The sequence below is a fragment of the Trachypithecus francoisi genome, unplaced genomic scaffold (genome assembly GCF_009764315.1).
Source record: "Trachypithecus francoisi isolate TF-2019V2 unplaced genomic scaffold, Tfra_2.0 Lachesis_group10, whole genome shotgun sequence".
Lineage (NCBI taxonomy): Eukaryota > Metazoa > Chordata > Mammalia > Primates > Cercopithecidae > Trachypithecus > Trachypithecus francoisi.
The window spans coordinates 36,268,785-36,288,349 of NW_022681455.1; the positions used below are offsets into that span (position 1 = coordinate 36,268,785).

The window sequence follows — 19,565 nt, forward strand, 5'->3', positions numbered from 1 at the left end:
AAGACTCTCTGATAAGCTGGGCACAGTGGCTCATGCCTGTAACCCCCGCACTTTGGGAGGCTGAGGTGGGAGGATTGCTTGAGCTAGGGAGTTTGAGACCAGCCTGAGCAACAGGGCTAGAGACCCTGTTTCTACAAAATGAAAAAAATTATCCGGTATGGTGGCACACGCCTGTAGTTCCAGCTACTCAGGAGGCTGAGGTGGGAGGATGCTTTGAGGAGCCTGGGCAACAGAGTGAGACTCTGTCTCTAAAAAAAAATTTAAATTAAAAAAAGAAAGAGTCTCTGAGTGGCTGAAACTTGGAAATATAGCTTCCAAGTGCCCTTCAAAAATCTCCCGGTCTCAACATCTTTTTACATTTTATTTTTTTAGAGGCAGGGTCTCACTCTGTCATCCAGGCTGGAGTGCAGTGCTGCAATCATGGCTTACTGCAGTCTTGACCTCCCGGACTCAAGTGATCTTCCCACCTCAGCCTCCTAAGTAGCTGGGATGACAGCAGCATGCCACCATGCCTGGCTAATTTTATTATTATTATTATTGTTATTATTATTATTATTTTTGTAAAGACAGGGGTCTTGCTATGTCACCAGAGCTGGTCTCAAGCTCCTGGGCTCAAGCGATCCTCCCATCTCACCTTCCCAATGTGCTGGGATTACAGGCATGAACCACCACACCCAGCATTGACCCAGCATCTTATTTATTTATTTTTCTTGGCACATTAGACTCATAAAACCTGGTGAGCTGACCACACTAATCAATATTGTTAACTCTGCTGTCTATCCATCTATCTGGGATGATCTTGCCTTCAAGCTTTTATTGGGTAATTAAGTCAAGTAGCTCTTCCTTGGGGGCATCTCCATTGCTCTCAGGTTTTTGTATTCCTTTGTTCACATACTGAGAGGCTTGATGGGCATAGAGTATGGCCCATCTCTGCCCTGGAGGAATTTCCAGCCCTCAGGGGAGGTTTCTGAAGACCTTCCTACGGGCAAAGCTCAGTGATAGGCTATTGTCAGAGAAGGAGGAGAACTAGATTTGCCCTCAGAGAAACCCCTCCTCTGAGCAGAAGTGGATGTGCCTAGGGTGGGCTGAGGGGTGGGAACAGTCAACCTTGAGTACCCTGATCAGGACACACTGGGTCTGCGGTGCTGCTTCTAATAATCTTGTTGTGGTTAGTATGGGACTCTGTGTCTCAGAGCCTGGCAGCATGCAGCTCGGAAGGAGGCCTTTAAATGGGAGAAAGTGCTGGAAAATATGGTAATACATAAAGAAGTAAGCTAAATTTATCCCCTCTCTCAGCACCCAGCAATTGCTGTGCTTAACACTTAACTTTCTACCAGCATAGATTTGTTTAACCAGATTAGTTGCTGGGCGAGAGAGAAAGGAGAGAGATAGACAGAGACAGAGACAAAGAGAGACACGGAGAAAGACAGTCAGAGACTTTGAAGACAGACAGGAACATGCACACATACACACCCACCCCCTACACACACACCTGGAGAGAACTAAGAAGATGCAGAGCTAACAGTATCTTTTGGTGTGTGGCTTCAGCCAGCAGCAGCAGAGCTAGACTGAGAGAATCAGACCACGTACTGCCCTCTTCCTCCCAGGCTACATGACTGACTAGAGCATTGCTAATTTCCAGACAGCACCATTTTCCGATGTCAGTACTTTGGAATGTCGACACTGTTTCCATTATTTTGTCCAATGTTTTGTTCCTGTCACCCACTCCCACCACTGAATAGGTGAGTTGACTGTAGATGAATAATATACTAAAGCCACCATTAAAGTAAGCATTATAAGACTTTAAATATGCATGCCTTTGACCTAGCATTCTCACTTCTAGGAATTTATCCTAAGGAAAATAAGTATATGGATAAAGAAGCTAGCATGAGATTGTTCATTGCATCATTTATTTAGAAAAGCAATGAAACAAACTAAATAGCCAGCCACTCTTGGTTTCCTGATCAATAAACCTTACAACAGCTTTCCATACTGCTTTTAATATTAGAGCATAGGCTGGGCGCAGTGGTTCATGCCTATAATCCCAGCACTTTGGGAGACCAAAGTGGGAGGATTGCTTGAGACCAGGAGTTCAAGACCAGCCTGGGCAACATAATGAGACCCTATTTTTACAAAAATAAAAAAATTAGCTGGGTGTGGTGGCACATGCCTGTAATCCCAGCTACTCAGGAGGCTGAGGTGAGAGGATTGCTTGAGACAGGCATTCCAGGGTGCAGTGAGCTATCATGGTGTCCAGTTTAGGTGACAGAAGAAAACTTTATTTGGAAAAACAAATTCGGTCATAAATGAATATTTGTTGACCTGGAAAAACATTCACAACAGATTAGGTGAAAGAAGCAAATTACAAATAGTATGTATTGTATGACCCTTTATAAGTATGAATAAAAATAAACTATATAGTTTAAGGAGACAGACCAAATGTTAGTCACTAGGAGGAGGGATTCCAAGACATTTTAATTTTTTTTTCTGCTTATCTGCATTTTTAAAAGTTTTTCCATAATGAGCATGTCTGATTTTTGTAATAAGAACAAATTTCCTTGCTTCCCTCCCAGGGGTGGCTTCTGCTGGGAGATCAGGCGTTCCTGGCTCCCAGGCATCATGGGAAAAGCCATTGACCCTTGCAAGGTGTTAAGCTGCTCACTAAGAATTCCCTGCCCCGGCTTGACTCCCCATCCCAGCTGGTCTTACGGGTGACACCTCAGTGATCCAACACCTTGGTATCCAAATGAACAGTTGCTGCATCACCTGTGAGAGGGTTAGCCTCTGCCCTCCCTTGAGGGCAGACACTGTTTACCACTGTTGGCACATGGTAAGTCTAACCTTACTAAAACTGTAGGGCCTTTCTGCCTCCCAGGAGCACCCTCCCCTGTAGGAGGGTGACAGCTATGATGCTCCATTGCTCAGGGCGGTCCCTACTACACATAAGCAGGTGTAATTCCAAAGGTTGAAAAAAAAAAAAAGGCTGTCACCATGGCAACCCAGGCTTGCTCAGCCTCTTCATTCCTGAGATCAGTCCAAATCCCAGGGAAAGAAGGTGGAGTATGGAGTCAGAAAAATCACTGCCTGGCTGCCTGACCTCAGGCAAGACACTTAGCTTTTCTCTGTGTGAGTTTCTGCATCTGTAAAATGGTGCTGAAGCTTCTTATCTTACCTCCAGGACTGGGGTGAATAATCTGTGAACTGTAAAATACAAGAGGAGTAGGGCATCCTTAGTTTTGGTTTGTCCCCAAATCGCCATGTGACTTTGGGCAAATCACTTAACCGCTCTGTGTCTCAGCTGCTCTGTTTATAAATAGGCGAGTAAGGCACACTGATTACTTCCCAGATGTATTGCGAGGTGCCTGTGAAAATCCCAGAATCTCAAAACTGGAAGGAATCTTAGCCCTATCACTCATGCAGGAATCTTTTTGATAAACTCTCTGACAGAGGTACTTATCCAGCCTCTGCCTGGTTACCTCCCATGGCAGAAAACTCATGACCACACAGCTTCCCTTGTAGCCACTGCTACATGACACTAACTATAAGAAAGTTATTCCCTATAACGTATTATAGCACGTTTTATAAATAAATGTTGTTTAAAAAAGCAATCCTTTCCAGAGCTATTTTCATTCCTGATTTTCCCAAATGCTTGCACCGGGTAGAGATGAGCAGTGGTCAGCAAAAAGCAGATGTGAGCTCAGCTCCAGAAGAAGCTTTTGGCTTAGCATAGTAGAAGGAGCCCAGGCTCTGGGGTCGCACAACCTAGGTTGAAAGGCTAACTTTATCCACTTACTAACTGGCTGATGCTGACCCTGGGAAAGTTATATTGCCTATCTGAGCCTCAGTTTCCTGATCAGTAAAAGGAAGATAGAAATACCCACCTCCTAGTATTGCTGTGGGAATTAAGCAAGTTATCACTTCTTATTAAGCTGACAACACAGACTTCCCTGGTGGGATTCTGGGGACTTGGGGTGGGGAACATTACACCCTCTTCTGCCACCCTGAATAGCACATCTGCCCTCTGAGCACATGGCACAGGCAAGCTTTACATACTCCATATCTCAGGGTCATCGCTCTCTCAGACCTGGACCAGGGCCATAAAGGAAAGATGACGCAATGGTTTCAAGACAAAGTTCACCTCCTCCACGCGATTCACCGGCCCAAGGCCAGCACCCCCTCCCTGCCCACAGACTCAATGGGCACTAAGCAAGTATCCCAGGGCATCACTTGGGAACAACTTCCAACTGCACCAGTGTTTTCATAGGAATCTCATACAGGATCCCAGAAATGTGGTCTGGCAGTGGACTTCCAGGCAGAGTGACAAGAAGTTGTGGAAAGCTATTTGTGTTTGGGCTAAAGTGTTCCTTTAGCTGTTGATAAGAAGGTGTCTGTCACGTAGCGACTCCTGGACAAAGGTCAGGACGCCTGGGTCCAGCTCCACCATCGCCTAGCTCTGGGCTCTCTGGAGCCAGCGACTTCCTTCCTCAGGGTCTTGCTTTCCTCACGTGCAGGACAGCAGGCCGATTCCTGGGGCTTTCCCAGCTTCCGAATTCTAGGTTTCCCCATTTGTTGGATGAGTTGGAGAAACCACCCTAGACCTCCCTTGGCCCCTGGCCACTGGGTGGCGCCGACCACCCCCTCTTCTCTGCTTCCTTCGCAGATGAGTACCTCAGAGTCCTCAATGTGGGTGTGGCCGAGGTGAAGAAATCCTTCCTGGGGCCCTTGTCCCCATCCTGCAAGATGGTGCAGATGATGAGGCAGTTTCTGTACCGGGTCCTGCCCGAGGACTCCTACAAGGTCACCACGGGAAAGCTCCATGTGAGCCTCACCCGCTTCATGGACGGGGAGAGTGTGGTGGTTTCAGAGTTCACGTCCAAGGAGGAGCTCATTGAGGCAAGGGGGCTGCGCTGGGAGGGAGGGCCAAAGAGGGGGCATGGGAGGGCTGCTCCTGCTCTCTCTCCACCGCCCAGCCCGATGCCTCACCCATCTCCCTCACTTCCCTGGTCCTTCCCTTGCTTCTTGCCCCCAGTGTCTCCCTGTGCAAGGTGCAGTGTTAGGTGAGATGGACACAGAAGCCCAGGACATACCAGGCTTGACCACCACCCTCAATGCTTCAGCCTTCACATCCATCCTGCCCGGCCCTCTGCGCTAAGCCTAGAGCTTCACAGAGGCCCAGGTGTGACCTGCAGAGGGCCCGGGGCTCTTTCAGGGCCTTCCAGGCTGGGCTGCCCTGCGTCCTCCTTGAATTACTCCCAATTTGTGAGAACAGTCAGGGGAGACAGGCCCCCATGTCCCCTTTCTGCCCCCTCACTTCTAGTGGCCCTTGATAAGGGATTGAATTGCTACCAAATTAGTTATCACTTAGAAAAGTGCATGCTAATCCTGAGTGCACTGCCCTCAGCTCATTAATATGAACTTTAGTTATGAACAATGATTGCTGGAGAGGGCTGCAGATAGGTCCCATTGTCTTTCGGGACAAAGGGGTTAAGCTGCATGGCCTCCACCCCACATCTCCACTCTCCTTCCTTCCCCACATACAGGGCCTTTGCCTCCCCATCTGCATCCCATACTGGCCTGGCAGTAATCCTGGGGATGAGGGATTAATAGGCAGTGTGCATGGACACCTCTTCCACTCCTCACGGCCCCCGGGGTTTATCAGCAGCTGGTTCTTCCAGATCTGCCTCCTCACGCCCACTCCCATTCCGACTTCATCGCCCACTGCTGCAGTTTTCTCTCCCCAGCCCTCTCCCCCACCTTCCATTCCTACCATGCCAACCCTAGCAAACCACACACAAGCCAGACCTCTGGGCCTTCGCACCTGCTGAAACCCACTCCCTCCTGCTAGGGGACTTACCTTCATCCCCTCCCACCCTGCCTGCACCCCCTCTTGTGGAGCCACGGTGCCCATGCTCACCTCCACCAAGCCCCTGTCACCCCACTGCACCGTCACCCACTTGCTCACTCCCCCTTGTAGGGCATTCCCAAGGATGGGCCTCTCAGCCTCCTTTGCTGACACACATTAGTGGTTGTCGAATCCCACTGGATTCATGAAAGTTCAGCATCAGAAGGAACCCTGAAGCTATTGAGGACCCCGGCCCGCTTTAATGCTGGGATGTCAGGGCCAGACGGACCAAGTAGGTTACCAAGGACCCCATAAGTGAGAACCAGGCCAGGAATTGAACCCGGAGCTTTGCTTCCCAATGTGGCACCTTCACTTAGGATTTAAGGAGGTCCGGGCTGGTGGTGGATGGCCCAGCGGCTGATAGACGAGCCATCCCCACCCCGCCCCTGGGCCTCCGGCATCTCAGCCCTGTTCTCTCCATACAGGCCCTATACTGCAGCTGCTTCGTCCCTGTGTACTGCGGCCTCATCCCCCCGACTTACCGCGGTGTGGTGAGTGCTCCAGCATGGTGACAAGTGAACTGGGATCCAGGGGACCTCGGGTCCCTGTGACTCACACCTGAGGGAGCAGGGGGGTGGTCTCAGAATGCAGTGGGAGGACCTAGAGTTGGAGAATTTCTCGTGTTGTTACTCAGAATTCCCATTGTAGATGGCTTTCTGGGCCTTTAAGATGAACTTCTCCAGCTGGGGTGGGCTCCTCTCTGGATCCGCCTACCCACTGCCGAACCCGGCAAATCAAGGTTCCGTAGGCTTGGCAGGCTCTCCCAGACTTCTCGGAACAGAGGAGATGGACCCTGAAGCGCTGGGACCTGGAACCTCAAATGATGAGGATGTTTTCTGAGGCCCTCTAGGCCAGGGCCTTACAGACTTTCATATGCCCGTGAATCACTCGGGGTCCCGTAAAACTACGCAAGTTCTGATCCAGGCAGTCAGCGGCAGGGCCTGAGGATCCGCCCCTAACCAGCCTCAGGTGCTGCCCATGCTGCTGGTGGGTGGGCCACACTCTGAGTAGTGATGGTCTAGCTCATGCCCCTTCCTCATTTTATATGCAGAGAAAGGTAGGGCCAGAGACTAGGATTCAGGTAGTTGATGGAGCCCGTATTGCACGTCAGCCAGCCTGAGAGTTAGAGTCTCAGTATTTGTTGTCCTTCATTCACAGGTGAGAAAACAGAAGCCCCAGAAAGGACAGGGCTCGTGGATGAACAGGTGGTGGGGCTGTGGCAGAGGGGCACGTCTCCTGCTTTACCCAGAGTATGGGTCCCCTGCACACAGAGCCCTGGGAGCCCCAGTCTCAGCGCCACTAAGATAGTGGAGGGAGGATCAGTGCAGGACAGAGCACCGGGCTGGGAGTCCAGAGGCCAGTGCGGACTCACCAAGTGACCAGGGGCACACCACACACCCACCAGGACCTCCATCTCCAGGCTTATCCCGAAGGGTCTTCTGGACCTTCCTTGATGGGCCCTTGAAGCTGGTACCATGTCCCATGGGCCATTTCGATGTACTCCGAGTGGGGCTGAGAACTCTGGCCCCAGGTGAGCATTTCTCACTCTGCCCTACACAGAGGTACATCGATGGGGGCTTCACAGGCATGCAGCCCTGCGCCTTCTGGACCGACGCCATCACCATCTCCACCTTCAGTGGGCAGCAGGACATCTGTCCCCGGGACTGCCCCGCCATCTTCCACGACTTCCGCATGTTCAACTGCTCCTTCCAGTTCTCCCTGGAGAACATCGCCAGGATGACCCACGCATTGTTCCCCCCGGACCTGGTGGTGAGAGGCAGGAGGGGTCTGGGGAGTAGGGGAAGGTACCAGGGACTAGGGGTGGGGTTAGAGAGCCACTGGGGCCCACTCAAGTTCCATCTGAGTCTCCTCCCCTCAAATGATCCCTTAAACTTCCTCCTAGACCTGCCTACTGGCCTTGCTTCTAACTAGCTGTGTGACCTTGAACAAGTGCCTTAAGCTCTTCCGGCTTCAATATTCTCCCCTGTAAAGCGAGATGATGTCAGAAGTGCTGACAGAAATATCAACTGAACCCTTCCACTCAGACAGTTCATGTACCAAAGCAAGGGTCGGCAAACTGCAGCCCACGGGCCATATCCAGCCTATGGCTTGTTTTTGTATAGCCTGTGAGCTAAGAAAGGGGTTTCCATTTTTAGAGAGTTATGGGGGAAAAAAAGAAGAAAAAGAAAAAGAACATTAGGCAGAGACTGCATGTGGCCAGCAAAGCCCAAAATAAGTATTTACTATCTGGCCCTTTACAGAAAAGGCTTTGTGGGCAATATCTCATGTAATCCTCTAGCATCCTCTGTGACCAATATTATTGCTGTCCCCATTTTGGAGATGAAGAAATTGAGGCTGTGAGAGGTGAGAGCAACACAGCCAATAAGGGGCAGCCCAGAGACCTGAACTCAGGCTCCAAACTTTGCTCTTCATATGGCCCCGATGCACCTCGTCTGGTTCTGCCATGAGCACCCAACACTTTCCTGCCCAGGGGAGGCTGAGGATCCACCATGAATAGTGTCACTCATGAACGCAGCATTACTGGGGCGTGTGACCAGGAATTGCTCCCCAATTCTTCTTAGCAGATAGTGAGGGATGGGACACTGGATGGGTACGTTTTGAAAAGTCCATCAAATAAAGTTCAAGAGCAATGGGAGTAGCAGCCCTGGATTGGGGGAACTGTGGCTCCCTTCATCACCGCAGCCTTGGTTATTCTCCTGGTGCTCCCGCCCCCAGATCCTGCACGATTACTACTACCGAGGGTACGAGGATGCAGTTTTGTACTTGAGGCGACTGAGTAAGTACTGGTGGGGCCCCAGACAAGGGCAGTGTTGGAGGGTAGGGACAGTTCAAACAGTAGAAGGGCTGAGTGGAGGGGTATTCCCCCCAAATTTGTGACCTGGAGACGCCCTTCACCTGGGAGAGCTGGAAATGGGAGTGGGGATCTAACAGGCTGCATTGCCCAGCCCAGACCGCTGGGTCTAGAAAGTAGGATCTTCATGTAAAGGAGGCTTTGGGGTTAACTAAGGGCACAGTGTCTAGGACAGTTGTACATGTATGTTTATGAATGTAAAAACTCTATTTAGGAAATCCAGAGTTCAGATCTCCCTGGAGAATTCCATTTTCATATCATTTCATTCTCTTCCACTTTATTCTCTTTCCAGTAAAATCGCATTATTAAGGTAGAACTGGATGTCACTAGTTTATATTTGTGTAAGACTCTGAGTGACCAGCAAATCACAGAGAAGAGCCTTTGCCCTGCGTAGGTTTGGACTGGTGGTCCCTCTACCTATATATTCTCTGTGCTTTATCAGGGTGGAAGAAACAATCCCAATGACATGTCTTTTATGGGCTAACTCCATGGCAAACATCTTTGTTACAAGAAATGAACAGGACTGGATGTGGTGGCTCATGCCTGTAATCTCAGCACTTTAGGAAGCCAAGGCAGGAGGATCGCTTGAGCCCAGGAATTTGAGACCAGCCTGAGCAATTGTGAGACTCCCATCTCTACATGAAATTAAACAATTAACTGGGCATGGTGGCACATGCTTATAGCCCCAGCTACTTGAAGTCAAGGTGGCAGCGAGCCATGACTGCACCACTGCACTCCACTCTGGGAGACAGAGTGAGACCCTGCCTTTTTTTTTTTTGAGAAGGAGTCTCGCTCTGTCGCCCAGGCTGGAGTGCAGTAGCCGGATCTCAGCTCACTGCAAGCTCCGTCTCCTGGGTTTATGCCATTCTCCTGCCTCAGCCTCCCGAGTAGCTGGGACTACAGGTGCCCACCACCACGCCCGGGTAGTTTTTTGTATTTTTTTAGTAGAGACGGAGTTTCACCGTGTTAGCCAGGATGGTCTCGATCTCCTGACCTCATGATCCGCCCGTCTCGGCCTCCCAAAGTGCTGGGATTACAGGCAAGACCCTGTCTTTAAAAAAAGAAAGAAATCAACAAAAGCTTTGCCATATTTAGAATCAATTATTTTCAGAAAAAGGGATCACTAGGTCAAAGGGTTTACCTAATGTTACATCAGAAGCATTTGCCTTGTTGCCACACGTCTTTGTGACTGTCTTTTTTGGCAGTTGTATAATAGTCCATCATAGCTGTACAGAAAAATGTGCTTGATCATTCCTTTGAGTTTCCAAATGTTTGTGATTATGAGTAATTCTGTGGTAAACTTTTTGTGTATGTAGCTTTAAAAAAATACTCTGTGGGTGAGATTAAGGGGTTGGATGAGATTTTCTTCCTAGGAGGTGTTCACTTATTTTTCCCTTCTTCAAAATTCCTTCCTGCTTCCCAAGCTTCCATTATCCTGTCTCTATTTTCTCCTGGGTCCTTTCTCCCAACAAGGGGGGTGGACAGGCTGGACAGATAGGAGAGCAGGATGGAGAAAACCTGGGCTCTAGAGGCAAGTAGCTCTAGGCCCCCACCTCACCCATAAGCTGTGTGACCTCCGGATAATAGCTTCCCCTCCCTAAGGCTTGGTTTTCTAACCTATGAAAAAGGGGGTTTAGATCCTAGCTCCTGACACCTACTAACTGTGTGATCTTGAGCAGGTAATTAATCTTCTGGGGCCTCAGTTTCCTCATCTGTAAAAGGGGCCTAATCATGGAACCTTATGGTTTTATTTTGAAGATTAAAGGAGCGAAGCCACAAGACCTTAGCACAATGCTTAAATAAATGGTAGCTCTCATGAGAAGTGCTGAGTCCCAGCCACGGTCAGTCCAGCCTACTGCTGGGTGAAACCTGATGGTGGCACTTCAGGAATCCGCCCCCAAAATTGAACCAGTATATGGATGGGGGCAGGTTTCGTCAATGGCCCTGGAATCACTCCAAGTAGGAACAGATACAACTCCTAAGGGAGAAATGGTCTCGTGCTGACTGCCAACTATTTTTGCTTCCTCTTCCAATTTGCCAGTGTATGGCAGGGCTTTTTCAGCATAGATTTCACCTCCACCACCTCAGTCCTCTTGGATTTTGGTGGGAGTGGATTTTTCTCCCTGCATCAGAGGTGAACAGGAACTACTGACACATACTGAGAAATTGCAGTTGGTCTCCAGAGCCACACTCTTATCCCTTCCTGCCATCTGGGAACAGAAAATGGGAGTCCACCCGGCCTCCCTCAGGCTGCTTTCTGGGTTGGGGGGTCACCTCCAGTAGGAAACTATACCCCAAAAGGTGTCACCCTCCACTCCTCAGCTCACATTCTCACAACCTCTTTCTCCTCCCTCCCAAGGGAGGAGAATTAATTATTCCTGCTGCCAGGCAAGCCACTCTCTCTACACTCGGCCCATCCTGGCAGCGGCCTTCTGCCAAAGGGAAGGGCAATGCACGCTGGTGTGCTTGAAAATCCGCATTCCCCACACAGATGTATGAACGTGGGTGCTGAGTGAGGTTGGAGCTTAGAGGATGCCATGTCTAAAATATCCATCCGGCATTCAGGCATGCCTGGCCAAACCTCTCTTCCGCCTTCCTCCCCGACTCCCTTCTTCCCTCTCACAGTTTGGTAAGTGTCTCCCTCTCTGTACACACACACACACACACACACCCCTGTGAAACCATCACCACAATTAAGATAGTGAATAATTCGTCATCCCCAAAATTTCCTCATGCCCTTTCATGATCCCTCCCACCTTCCCTCACCCCCTGCCATTCCCAAGCAACCCCGATCTGCTTTCTGCCATCACAGATTAATTCACTACAATGTGAACTCTTTTTTTAAAATCTGAATTCTTTCACTCTGCATAATTATTCTGAGATTCATCCATGTTGTTGAATGTATAAATAGTTTGTTCCTTTTTACGTTCCGTGCCACTGTATGAATGTACCACAGCTCACCTACCAAAAGAGTTGAGTATACCACTGTATGCATATGCCATAGCCCATTTACCCATTCCCCTGTTGATGGACATTTAGGTCATTTCCAGATTTGGGCTATTATGGATAAAGCTGCTGTGAACACTCATACATAAGTCTTGGTGTGGACATATGCTTTCATTTCTCTTGGGTAAATACCTAGAAATGGAATGACGGGATTGCGTGGTACATGCATGTTTAACATACATCCACAAATATTTTAATTGTGGTAAAAAAAAAACACGTAACAAATTTTAAGCACGCAGTTCAGTTGTGTTAACTATGTTCGTATTGTTGTGCAGCAGATCTCTAGAATGTTTTCATCTTGCAAAACTGAACCTATACACACATTGATCAACAACTCCCCCTTTTGTCTTCCTCCAGCCCCCAGCAACCACCATTCTACTTTCTGTGCTGATGATTTTGACTGCACTAGGTACCTCATATAAATGGAATCATGCGGTATTTGTCTTTTTGTGACTGGCTTATCTCACCTAACATAATGGCCTCAAGGTTCATCCATGATGCAGCTGTAGCATGTGACAGGATTTTCTTCCTTTTTTGAAACGGAGTCTCCCTCTGTTGCCCAGGCAGTGGCACGATCTTGGCTCATTGCAACCTCCGCCTCCTGGGTTCAAGCAATTCTCCGGCCTCAGCTTCCTGAGTACCTGAGACTACAGGCACGTGCCACCATGCCCGGCTAATTTTTGTGTTTTTAGTAGAGATGGGGTTTCACCATTTGGCCAGGATGGTCTCGATCTCCTGACCTCATGATCCGCCCGCCTTGGCCTCCCAAAGTGCTGTGATTACAAGCGTGAGCCCCTGCTCCCGGCCGATTTTCTTCCTTTTTAAAGCTAAACATATTCCACGTTTTCTTTGTCCATCCATCTGACAGAGGACACTGGGGTTGCTTCCATCTTTCGGCTGTTGTGGATAATGCTGCAGTGCCCATGGATGTATACATGTCTCTTCCAGATCCTATTTCAATTCTTTTGGATATATAACCAGAATAGATGTTTGACTTTTTAATAAACTGCCAAATGGTTTCCCAAAGCAGTTGTACCATGTTTCATTTCTACCAGCAGTGGATGAGCATTCCCATTCCTCCAAAACTTTTGGTCTTTTTAATTAACACTCAGAATTTTTCATTTTAGCCCTTCTAAGAGGTGCATGTCAGTAACATATTGTGGTTTTAATCTGCATTCCCCTAACGACTAATGACTTTGAGCATCTTTTCATTTGCCTGTTTGCCTTCCATAGATCTTCTTTGGTGAAGCATTCGTTCCACTCTTTTGCACATTTCTCACCTAGACTCTTAATAAGCTTTGTGTTTTTAGGGTAGTTTTAGATTTACGGATAACCTGTGAAAATAATACAGGGTGTTTGTCTCACATCTGTTAGACGTTACAGAATGGTACATACATACCATGGTATTCAGTCCAGTACATTTGTTACAACTTATGAACCAATCTTGATATGTTTTTAAGTAAAAGCCATTGCTTATTCAGATTTTCTTAGTTTTTACCTAATTCCTTTTTCTGTTCCAGGAACCCTCACCCAGGGATCACATTACATTTCATTGTCACATCTCCTAGGGTTCCTCTTGCCTATAACAGTTTCTCAGACTTTTCTTATTCTTTTTTTTTTTTGAGACAGAGTCTCATTCTGTTGCCCAGGCTGGAGTGCAGTGGCGTGATCTCAGCTCACTGCAAGCTCCGCCTCCTGGGTTAATGCCATTCTCCTGCCTCAGCCTCCCGAGTAGCTGGGACTACAGGCATCCGCCACCACGCCCGGCTAGTTTTTTGTATTTTTAGTAGAGACGGGGTTTCACCGTGTTAGCCAGGATGGTCTCGATCTCCTGACCTTGTGATCCACCCGCCTCGGCCTCCCAAAGTGCTGGGATTACAGAGACTTTTCTTATTCTTGACGACCTTGACAGAGTTGACTATCGGTCAGGTATTTTGTAGAATGTCCCTCAGTTGGGGTTTGTCTGATGTTTTTCTCATGATTAGGCTGGGGTTGTGAATTCTGGGGAGGAGACCACAGAGGTAAGGTGCCATTCACGTCACATTACCTCACGGGCACATGCTGCCAACATGACGTATCCCTGCTGATGTTGACCGTGACCGCCTGACTGAGGTAGCGTCCATTGGGTTTCTCCATTGTAAAGTACTCTTTCTCCCTCTGTCCTTACTGCAGTCTTTGGAAGAAAGTCACTGTGCACAGCTCATACTTAAGGAGTGAGAAGTTATGCTCTACTCCCTAAAGGGTCAAGTATCTACACAAATTATTTAGAATTCTTCTGCAGGGGAGCTTTCTCTCCTCTCCCTGATTTACTTACTTAGGTAATCATATGTTTGTATCAGTATGGACTCACGCTTATGTTATACTTTGGGTTATTATTCAATACTACTTTATTTTTTTCCTCAAATTGTTCCAGCTTTGGCCATCGAGAGCCCTTTCAGTTGGCTCTTTTACACATTTTAAAAACTGAATTGTTTGTTTTCTTATTTTATTTTATTTTTTTGAGACGGAGTCTGGCTCTGTCGCCCAGGCTGGAGTGCAGTGGCCGGATCTCAGCTCACTGCAAGCTCCGCCTCCTGGGCTTTCGCCATTCTCCTGCCTCAGCCTCCCGAGTAGCTGGGACTACAGGCGCCTGCCACCTCGCCCAGCTAGTTTTTTGTATTTTTTGTAGAGACAGGGTTTCACCGTGTTAGCCAGAATGGTCTCGATCTCCTGACCTCATGATCCGCCCGTCTCGGCCTCCCAAAGTGCTGGGATTACAGGCTTGAGCCACCGCGCCCGGCCTGTTTTCTTATTTAAGGGCTGTTGTATGGTCTAGATAAATGCCCCTCCCCCACCCATCGTTTTTGAGACGGGGTCTCACTCTGTCACCCAAGCTGGAGTGTAGTGGCGCGATCATGGCTCATTGAAGCTTCAGCTTCCCAGACTCAAGCAACCCTTTTACCTTTCTCAATGAGACTTACAACCACAGTGACCTTCTCAGAACCAGCCTCAGCTGGTTGCCTCCCCTGCCTAAAAGTCGTGCTACAATAATGCTTGCCATGAAAACCAAGGATCTTAGCTGCTGCCTACAGCCCTGACATGGTCTGGCCCCTGCCGCCTCCTCAGCCTCCTCCCCCAGCACGGTCCCCTCACCCCACGCTGACCTTTCAGGCCCCCCACCACCTGGTGTGTCCTCAAACTTTGTGGCCTTTGTGTGTGCTGTTCCCTCTGCGGAAACACCCTCACCCCCCGCCCTGACCATCCTGGGCCGCGTGCCCTTCAGATCCCTGCTCACTGCCAGTCCCTCAGATGACCTGCCCTCTCTCACAGCACCACACTCCTCTCTTCCTGCACTTGCCTCAGTTGAAACTCTAGATGATTTGGGTGGGCAACGCCTGCTCCCCCACACTACACCATAAGTGCCAGGGACCATCACGTTTGTTTTCACTCACTATAAATTCAAGTAAGTACAGAAAGACCTTTGAAAAGCACTGATCCTGTTTAGGAAAATAACTCAAGAAACCATTTTCACAAAAGCCATGCTGCTGCCTGGGCTGAGTAACACCCCATGCTGTTGTTTCTCCTAGATGCTGTTTATCTTAATTCTCCCTCCAAGAGAGTGATTTTCCCCCGGGTGGAAGTGTACTGCCAGATAGAACTCGCCCTTGGCAATGAGTGCCCTGAACGCAGTCAACCAAGCCTTCAAGCACAGCAGGCCAGTCTGGAAGGAGCCCCACGACCTCACATGGAGTGCGTTCCCAAAGGGGATGGAAGGGGCGGCCATAATCCGCCTGCGTCCCCACCTGTGCAGACACTTGAATCCACTTGTGGGTCACCTGTTTCAGCACCAGTCTCTCCACTTGAGCAGCCACCTGCACAGCCACTGGCCTCTTCAATGCCACTTTCTCCAACTAGCATGCCACCTGTATCATTCTCAGCTGTGCACAAGCCACCCAGTTCCACACCTGGCTCATCACTGCCCACCACACCACCTGGACTGTCACCTGTGTCACCTCAGCAGCAGGTACAACCATCTGGATCACCACCCAGATCTCTACACTCTCAGGCACCCACTTCACCCAGGCCATCCCTGGGGCCTTCAACTGTGGGGACACCTCAAACTCCACCCCGAAGTTCTTTTTCAGCCTTCCCTGCTCAGCCACCTGTGGAGGAACTAGGCCCAGAACAGCCCCAAGGTATGGACCCTGCTGGCTTCTTACTGCTTTCTCATTCCTGGAACCCCTCGGCAAGAGAGCAAGGACACCAGGGCGGATAACTGCTTCTTTAGGGGTGCGTGGTTCATGAAGTTAGCAGTGAGCTTTAGCGTCTCTGTCCATTATGAGGACAGTCCGCCACAAGGGGGCAGTATAAAGGACATTGGTTCACTCCCTTGGTGCAGTGCTTCTCAAAGTGTGGTCCCCGCACCGGCAGCAAAAGCATCACCTGGAAACTTGTTAGAAATTATAATCCTCAGGTCCTATTGCAGACCTACTAAATCACCAACTTTGGAGGTGGGGCCCACCTGTCTTTTTTACAAGCTCTCCAGGTGATTATTTTGCCTGCTCACATTTGAGACCACTGGGCCAGTAGATTTACTGGCTGTAATTTACTGTGAAACCTGCTGTGCTGGGCAATGCTACTCAAAGAGTGGTCCGCAGACCAATCCAGCCCTCAACTGTGTGTTACTAGCCCACCACGGAGTGAATGCAGAAATTAAGAGTAATCATTTACAAACGTTTATAGCACCAAGATATTGCCACAACATCCTGGAGCTTGACCATTTTTTACTAATTCATTTGCATTATATTTCACGAAAGTACGAGTTTGTTATAGACTACAAAGAAATTTTTTAAAAACTGGTCCCTTACTACTACAGATGGTTTCAGAAGCACCACTATATAGGCTGCAAAGATAAACCGTTCTCAATTCCTTACTCAGGAAATCTCCCTTTCAGCAGAGGAGATAACACGGATACTAACCTCAAAAATACAGTCGGGGCTGGGTGTGGTTACTCACACCTGTAATCCCAGCACTTTGGAAGGCCAGGGTGTGTGGATCACCTGAGGACAGGAGTTCAAGACCAGCCTGATCAACATGGTGAAACCCCATCTCTACTAAATACAAAAATTAACCAGGCATGGTGGTGCATGCCTGTAATCCCAGCTACTTGGGAGGCTGAGGTAGGATAATCACTTGAACCCAGAAGCTGGAGGTTGCAGGGAGCCGATGATTGCTCCATTGCACTCCAGCCTGGCCAACAAGAGTGAAACTCCATTAAAAACAAAACAAAACAAAACAAAAAAAAACAGAAGTATACTGTATACTATATAACTAACAAAAACACAGTGTTGGAGGGTATTCATAGAGAATAAGACCACTTCTCTCTGGGGGAGTATGAAAAGCTTCTTGGAGGTGACAGGTGAGTTTAAATGGGCAGGATTTTGAACATCATGGTTTGTGAGACATATGGGATGGAGTAGAAAGAGCATTTCCGATTTTGTTTATTTAAGATGCTCAGTTGCAGTGCAGGGATGTGCAGGGCACTTTCAAGGTACTTTAGGAAGGAGAGGACATGTGTGTGGCCACCATGGATGGTCTGGGTGGGGACAGAGGGACAATCTGGGACTGAAGCCAGATTGTAGGGTGCTCATGGTCCTCAACCAAACTTCCAGAGGTATTATAGTAAACGTCACAGATCAGCAATGTCTCCTCCTCTGGGAATTAGCCCCAAGTTGGCAGAGATGCCCTTTCTTTGGAACAGGTTTACTTTGACTCTTTTAATGAGATAGAAACAAAATGCCATTAAGAAAATTAGGCTGTGGCTCATGCCTTTGAGAGGCAGAGGCGGGCAAATCACTTTCAGTCAGGAGTTTGAGACCAGCCTAGCCAACGTGGTGAAACCCCATCTCTACTAAAAAACAAAAAATTAGCTGGGCATGGTGGCAGGTACCTGCAGTCCCAGCGACTCAAGAGGCTGAGGCAGGAGAATCACTTGAACCAGGGAGGCAGAGGTAGTAGTGAGTAGAGGTCTTGCCACTGCACTCCAGCCTGGGCGACAGAGTGAGACTCTGTTTCAGAAAAAAAAAAATAAAAAGAGTCAGAAAATTGGTCACAGTGTTTTACCTGCTCTCTTGTTTCCTGTTGAATGCAAAACATTTGTTTTACATTAATCATACCTGTGCATGAAGGTGGCCATCTTCATGTACCTGAGCAATCCTGGGCCCCAAGTTGGCATCCTCACTCATATTGGGGGTAGATAGAGGGCATATATAGTCTAGTGATTCTCCACTGGGAGTGATTTTGTCTCCAGGAGACATTTAGCAATGTCTGCAGACATTTTGGTTGTCACCTAGTGGTTAGAGGCTGGGGACACTGAAAAATACCCTGTAATTCACAGAATAGCCTCTGTACAAAGCGCTAACTCTTAGTGTCAATAGCATGTACTGAGATTGAGAAACCATGTTATAGCCTACAACTGAGCCTCCACGGTGACATCCTAGGCCATCTATGCAAGTTAGGCAGAGCTGAGGCGCCCTAGAGCAAGCTTATCCAACATGCGGCCCAGGACGGCTCTGAATGCAGCAGTCTGTAAAAAATTCATAAACTTTCTTAAAACATTGTGAGATTTTTTTTTGGATTTTTTTTTTTTTTTTTTTTTTTTTTTTTTAGCTCATCAGCTATCATTACTGTTGATGTATCTTCTGTGTGGCCCAGGACAATTCTTCTACCAGTGTGGCCCAGGGAAGCCGAAAGACTGGACACCCTGTCCTAGAGTGTAGTAGTATCAGTCATTTAATGATGGCCATTGGTGGCGTTGGGGAACAGGAAAATTGTGAAAAGCCCTAGGAAAATCCAAAAACAGAAGGACAAGCCTCATTGTGCATAGATTTGGGAGAGTTAGGGACATACAACAGGCCTCTAACAAAATAACTTCAGAGGAACCTACATATACTTTATATTACTTTTATTTATATATAATACATAATTACATATTAACCTTCATATATTATGTACCCCCATACTCATTAGAAACATGCAAAGAGCTCACTTAAGAGCAATGGTTGCGAAACTATTAATACTCTGTTCTAAGAAACAAGCAAAAAGCATTACATGAAGCATGTGATGGAAAGTCCAGCCCCCTCCAGGGGATTTTCCTGAAAATCTTCCCTAACACACTGCTTTCTGTGAGGGAGCTATTTTTTTCTTTTCCTTCTTTTTTTTTTTTTTTTTTTTTGAGACAGTATCTCACTCCCAGCTCACTACACTCTCAACCTTTGGGGCTCAGGTGAGTCTCCTGCCTCAGCCTCCCACGTAGCTGGGATAACAAGCATGCACCACCACACCCAGCTAATTTTTGTATTTTTAGTAGAGACAGGGTTTCACCATGTTGGCCAGGCTGGTCTCGAACTCCTGGCCTCAAGTGATCCACCCATCTTTGCCTCCCAAAGTGCCGGATTACAGGCGTGAGCCACTGCACCTTCCCCGGGAGTGGTTTCTGATGTTCCACCAAGGGTCCGAGTCAGCCCCTCCACAGATGCCGCAGGCCTGCATTTCAATCAAGTCCCACAACATGATTCTGGTTGTAAAGATGAGAATTTGAGGACAAGAGAGTTCTTTGCTGTTTTTAAACCTTCTCATGTACTTACTATTGCTATTTCAAAAATGACTCCATATCCCCCCTCCCCATCTCACTCCCGTTTCCTTTATTTGTACGTTTAGCTGTAGCTCCTCTTGTCTCTTCAAATCTAAAAAGCGCTGTGCCTCTGGTTCATGTGAAGGAAACCGTCAGCAAGCCTTATGTCATGT

General features: G+C 48.2%; 1 protein-coding gene across 2 annotated transcripts in view; it reads left to right on the top strand.

The window, feature by feature from the left end:
- The window catches only part of PNPLA1 (patatin like phospholipase domain containing 1), a 44,682-nt gene that overhangs the window by 17,193 nt on the left and 7,924 nt on the right, over nucleotides 1-19,565 (top strand). For both annotated transcript variants that reach the window (XM_033216965.1, XM_033216966.1), the window contains exons 2-7: nucleotides 4,661-4,893; nucleotides 6,328-6,393; nucleotides 7,463-7,672; nucleotides 8,639-8,699; nucleotides 15,347-15,955; nucleotides 19,479-19,563. In XM_033216965.1, the coding sequence (XP_033072856.1) occupies nucleotides 4,661-4,893; nucleotides 6,328-6,393; nucleotides 7,463-7,672; nucleotides 8,639-8,699; nucleotides 15,347-15,955; nucleotides 19,479-19,563 (1,264 nt within the window). The remainder of the gene's footprint in view (nucleotides 1-4,660; nucleotides 4,894-6,327; nucleotides 6,394-7,462; nucleotides 7,673-8,638; nucleotides 8,700-15,346; nucleotides 15,956-19,478; nucleotides 19,564-19,565) is intronic.